The 6,347-nt window shown below is 40.3% G+C and overlaps 1 protein-coding gene across 1 annotated transcript; it reads left to right on the plus strand.

The window, feature by feature from the left end:
- Positions 1 to 5,136: 5,136 nt before the first annotated feature.
- Positions 5,137 to 6,344, plus strand: LOC130104405 (endoribonuclease Dicer-like; the record flags this gene model as incomplete). Its single annotated transcript, XM_056270932.1, has 1 exon — positions 5,137 to 6,344. A coding segment is annotated over exon 1 (1,206 nt), but the record flags the coding sequence as incomplete, so codon positions are not given.
- Between the last annotated feature and the right edge of the window lie 3 nt (positions 6,345 to 6,347).

Raw genomic sequence — 6,347 nt, forward strand, 5'->3', positions numbered from 1 at the left:
GTCTTGTTTAGTGTCACACTGTAATTCCTAGCATTTTCCCTAGTTTCATGTCTCTTGGTTTTTGGATTTCTTGCCTGTACCGTGGATTACTCTTTTGCCCGTGTTTGTTTGTATGGACTGCCTGCCTGTGTTTGACCCTGCCTCTACTTTGGATTACCCTGTTCAATAAATACTGCATTTGGATCCACAACATTTGTATCCACAACCACAATCCACAAAGCGGTCCCTGTTGTGCTCTATCATATTGCCGGGAGTTGCAATGAGCCCCAGTTTAAGAAATCCTGGTCTATAGGATAATAGGAAGATTTTTAATGTGCGTTTTGTTTATATTGGCATGTTAAACAGCTGTCCACAGATTTATCATTAACTCGATTGCAAAGTACAAGGACAGTTATACATAATCCATACATATAATTCAAATGTATAAGACTTAGTAGGTTATTGTGTTTGTTCATAGTCTAATCATCCACTCACAATGTTCTCTGAATGTTTGACTCCTTGGCAGAAATAGCATATTAATTAGCAATTTGAACTTTTAAAAAAAAAAGTCTTTTGTCTGGCTCCAGTCAGAGAGGGCGATATTCCTAAGCCCACTCTCATAAATCTTTGGCAAAGTCTTGGGAGTTCAAACACAACTGGGCCAGCAGCACTTGTTGTAATAGGCCTTATCTTACTGTAGGATTAGCGCTCAGCAGAGCAAAAAACGCCATTTTGCCACAGCCATTTGGGAGAGCATTAGGAAGTTCCACATAATGCTTTTTCTTTGTTACCGTTCAACAAATGAAAAAGGAAATCAAGCTATGCCACTCATGTTCAACATCCTTCACAAAGGGCTTCGGTGGGAGCAGGACTATTGTTAAGTGAAGTAAAAAGCAGAAAACTTTAGTTAGGGACAATAGGAAAGTGACACATAACTCACAGTTAGTTCATTGTGCTGTAGTCATGAACACTGGGCCTTTGGTAAGCCATGCTGTCACAAAAATGTGCAAAAAGCATTTGTTCTTCTATTCAGAAGTACTTTCCCTTAAATTGTTTGGTAAGCGCATGTGTAATATGCCTGTAATTCATTTTAAAAAGACACAAGTTTAAGCACATTGGAGGAATTGAATGTGGCAGAGGCATCAAAGGCCCTTTGATCCGTTTCAACAGAGGTTTTTTGGGTGGTGGGGGAGGGGGGGGGGTTTGGTACAAAATCATGAAAAGTAAGGGGAAGAGGTGAAGACTCTGAGTGATATGGCGCGTAACGGGGGCCCGGGGTAAATGTTTCAAGTGCTCAATGGGGCGCTCAATCGTGCAGGTGCACGTCTTTTGTCACAGTATAAAAGGCAAGCAGGGCACTCTTAGAGCATCCGGCGGCTCAGATCAATAGCTTCCCAGAAATGCATTAGTTTTGAGTCAAGGTTTAGCTGTCTGAGACACCGTGTCTTATTTTGTTTCATCTCTTGATGAGCGTCAGTCATGGACAGGTGCCATCTATGTGACTGCATGATCAACATCGCTCAGGGTGACACTGACAGGTGCAAAGAAGGCCTGCTGTTGGGATGTTCAAATTATTCTTTGTTATTTTAAAGCTGCACTACAGAACTTTGGCCTCTCTGGTTTTTAGCTGATTTCTACTGAATTGGCAAGACCATACTACTATCTGTTTTGTACTTAGAACATACTCACATCGACAATAATAACACAGAGTGTAAATAGAAAACCACACGATTAATCAAAGTTCATCACAAGAAGTTGCTTTTACACAAGCTGAGGTAAATAGTAATGTCCAGTCCGCGAACAAGTCATTCTTTTGAGTCGTTCTTTTGAACCAAATCGGACTGAACCGTTTGAAACAGTTTGCGGCTCGAGTCAGCACGGATCGACAAGTTACTCAATTAAACTCACTTTTGGACGTGCCTGACAGTCACTCCGACTCTAAATGAACTAATATCCAGGAGTATATGATCCTATGATGCAATATGAAGAAAATAAACAATATGAAGTGTCACACAGTCAATTCTGGGAATGTCACTTTATGGCTTTACACTCTAAATTCTAAGATTGTTTGTTCCTTTTGCTTCCAAAAATGGTACAATGTACGGTTTTCCCTGTGTGTGTATGTATATATAAGCATTCGATTATAATAAAAATATTTGATCTCTTGCTAATGTTAATATGTAGATTCATAAAGTACCATAGGTTCTTACACAAATATAATATAACACATAGGTTTTTTTTTTAGATTGAAATTAAGTTTAATAAAAAATAATCATTTTTTTTTTTATGAAGTCTGGACTTGGCATATTAAAGATGAATAAAAGAAAAATGTTGCTATTACTGCATGGCTTAAACTGCAATTTATGCAATATGATTATAATTTGGCAATTAAACTGCATTTAACTGCAATAACAAAAACTTTAACTTTCATGCTAAGCTAGTTCAAAAGTTTTGAAAAAAAAACTGCCTAATTATAAAAGGTAACCTGGTTCTGCCTCACCACTTACAGTAAATGGGAATTGCCACTTGTGTTTTCAGCTATGCAGTAGACTGAACCAAAACCTAAAATATCCACTGTCTACTCTAGATACTCACTTTCCATCAGCTTAGCTCCACAAGGAGGAGTCCTGCCCCCGGCCCAAACTTGATTCTGTTGCTGTCGAGTAGATAGATTATTATTTGTGTGGTGATAATGGATAGTGCTGATGGAGGAGAGCATGAAAACATTTAAAACAACTTAGAAACTTAGAAACAATTCTCCTGTGCTGAACAATCAAATTATGGTATGTAATCTTTATGAAAGCTGTGGGGTCAGTGTTACTGCATTCTAAAGTGTAAATGTATTCTGAAGATGAAGTATTTAGAGCATGACATATACACTACGGCTTTTATTATGAAATGTTTGAGACATTTTGTGTCTAAAGAGTTTTATAGCCCTCAATTCAAAAGACACACCTGAGTAAATTATGGATGTATTCTCACAAAGTCTTCAACATAGACTGTATATATAGCTTTCAAAACATTGCAACTCAAAATATAAGGCATTTCATCATCACAGCAGACAAACAATCCAAACATACACAGACCTTACACTTGTTACTTTGAAACGCAACTTTATCATTGCTATATTTCAAGAAAGAAGTCTATCAAATTCCAACAGATTATAAATCACTGTAATTTTTTTTATCACTTGCTGGATTAAGATTTTATGTGAATTTTCCAAGCCATTAGACAAAAAGATTATTCAAACTGCCCTGCAATACCAGGGGCATCGAGATGAACTTTCTTGATTCACAGTGGAGGCATTTTAATGATGTAGCTCTATAAATTTTTTATCTCCTACCTTTGTGTTTTAAAAGTGCTCTTGGCTATGCAAAAACCTTGACTACTTATGCATCAAAGGCCAATAACATTTATTTTTCTTTGTTGGGGATTGGTGATGCCCTCAGCTGTGTGGTTAAAGGGTTTTTCTCCCTGTGATAAGAGTTATGTTTTACTTGTTTGCTAAGCTTGTGTGAGGGATTATTGTTGTGTTTGAATCTGAATCTGAATCCATTTACTGTCACATCACTAACAACACATGTGCCGTAGCGAGTGGAATTCTTAAGAGCGTGCTCCAGACAGCGCAGAATACAATTAACATAAGACAATATACAATTACAATTAACATATATGAGCGATATGCAGATGGCAATGTACAATATGCAGTATAGCTTAATATAAATAGTCACAGAAAAACATACTTTACAATAAGTTAGAATTACCAAATACAGATATACACAGTGCAGTATGATGCGCATGATTGGTATCTCGGTGATATGGATTATTGTATTAATCAATTCAGTGCACTGTATGCTGTGTAGTGCTGCTGCAATAAGTGCAGTGTGTGCTGCTGTGAAGTCCAGTGTTGAAGGGAGGTATTGAGTAAAGTAAAGTGCATGTATGACAATGTATGCAGGGGATAAACGACGTGTGTAAGATGTATCAGTTCTGGCTGTTCATTAACCTGATAGCCTGTGGAAAGAAGCTGTCTCTCAGTCGGCTAGTACGGGATCGAATGCTGCGAAAACGTCTGCCTGATGGTAACAGAGAGAACAGTCTATGGGACGGGTGGCCACAGTCATTGACAATCTTCCGGGCTTTCCTCATACACCGCCTGGTGTAGATCTCCTGGAGGGAGGGAAGCTCACCTCCTACAATATGGCTGGCAGTTCGCACAACCCTCTGCAGAGCTTTGCGATTGAGGAGATGTACAGTTGTGACACTGCCACATTAGTTAAGATATCATTACTTAGACTAATTCAAGAGTTTAAGTATTTAATTGATTACATATAGGTCTATGGGTTTCATATAATATTGGAGGTATATGTACTTATGTATATGTATTTATCCTGTTTATTTCCACTGAGTGTAATTGTATGGGTGTTTTGTATAATGATACTGGGCGGCTGATACGCCTGTTACCTTCGATTACCGCGCTCCCAAATTTCTATATAGGGGCGGTCTGAAGGAGAGGGAAAGGGGTATGCGACCGGAAATGGCGCCCGTATAGAGTGCATCATGCGACTCATGATAATAAACTGTTTTCTTTTGGATAGTAAATGAAAAGGAAGGTCCGACTGGAAAATGAACTGAATATGAATCTAAACATTGTTTGTAGTGGGTGAGGAGTCGAGCGCGTTACCATATTGAGGACGCGTCAAATGAACTTTCCCAGACAGCTGGCTGGATTTCATTCATCGGAGTTTGTTGAGACTCTTTTTTTTCTGTGGATTAATCTTCGTTGCTACGTCATGGGAACATTTACCGGCATCGGCCTTTGGATTATATACTCTCTCGCGATCGTCATGGGAAAGGACAAAAGAACTGTCGTTTAGTTTGGACGTCTAGGTGAATTTCGGGACTAACAGAAAGGACATTGATCTATTGCGGGTTTGGGTGAGTCATTTAATGTGTGAAAATATAAAGCACGATACTGTGAGCATATCTGGTTGATGTGTTTGATGCCTGTTTGATTTTTGTGTTTGTATTATGCTGGTAAACCAAGGAGGGGTTATAGTTGGGTATTACTAATTTGGTCAATCTTTCAGAAGAATCCCTTTGCGTTTTAGTAACACAGCCTAAGATAAAAGGTTGATTGTTACAGATGGTGGTAGATTATGGGGAATCAGGTGCTGGTGATGACGTGCCACATCTTCCTGCATGTGTTAAAGAATGGAGTCTTGCCACTATCAAAAATCAACCTGCTGGTTTTTGACGAATGCCACCTTGCAATCACGAACCATCCTTATCAGGAAATAATGAAGATTTGTGAGGGTTGCCCAGGCTGTCCTCGCATTTTGGGTCTGACTGCTTCCATTTTAAATGGCAAATGTGACCCTTGTGATCTGGAGGAGAAGATTCAGAACCTGGAGAAGATTTTGCAGAGCAATGCAGAGACTGCCACCGATCTTGTGGTGCTGGATAGGTATGCGTCCCAGCCTCGTGAGGTGGTGCTGGACTGTGGGCTGTACCAGGATCAGAGTGGGCTCTCTAAGAGGCTTTTGAGCGAGTTGGATGAAGCCCTTCATTTTCTTAATGACTGCAACTTATTCACTCATCGAGAAGATAGAGACCCCACCTTCATCTCCAAACAGGTGCTGAATGACTGTCGTGCTGTGTTGACTGTGCTGGGCCCTTGGTGCGCAGATAAAGCTGCGGGAATCATGGTCCGGGAGCTTCAGAAATATATCAAACATGAACAGGAAGACCTGAACCGCAAGTTCCTGTTGTTCACGGACACCATTCTGAGAAAAATCCACGCCTTATGTGAGGAGCATTTCTCTCCAGCTTCCCTAGACATGAAGTTTGTCACTCCCAAAGTCATCAGACTTCTGGAGATTCTCCACGAGTACAAACCTTTTGAACGGCAGCAGTTTGAGAGTGTGGAGTGGTACAACAATCGCAATCAGGACAATTACGTTTCTTGGAGCGATTCTGAGGACGAAGACGAGGATGAAGAGGCGGAGGCAAAGGAGAAGCCCGAAGCAAATTTTCCCTCGCCTTTCACCAACATCCTCTGTGGAATCATCTTTGTGGAAAGGCGATATACAGCGGTTGTTTTAAACAGACTTATTAAGGAAGCAGGGAAGCAGGACCCAGAGCTGGCGTACATTAGTAGCAACTTCATCACAGGTCACAGCATCGGCAAGAACCAGCCTCGCAACAAACAAATGGAGGTGGAGTTCAGAAAACAAGAGGAGGTCCTGAGGAAGTTCAGAGCCCATGAAACCAACTTGCTCATTGCAACCAGCATTGTGGAAGAAGGTGTTGATATTCCAAAGTGCAATTTGGTGGTTCGGTTTGACCTGCCGACAGAGTACCGGTCG

This window comes from Rhinichthys klamathensis, unplaced genomic scaffold, assembly GCF_029890125.1.
Source record: "Rhinichthys klamathensis goyatoka isolate OS25496 unplaced genomic scaffold, OSU_Roscu_1.1 h1tg000309l_1, whole genome shotgun sequence".
Lineage (NCBI taxonomy): Eukaryota > Metazoa > Chordata > Actinopteri > Cypriniformes > Leuciscidae > Rhinichthys > Rhinichthys klamathensis.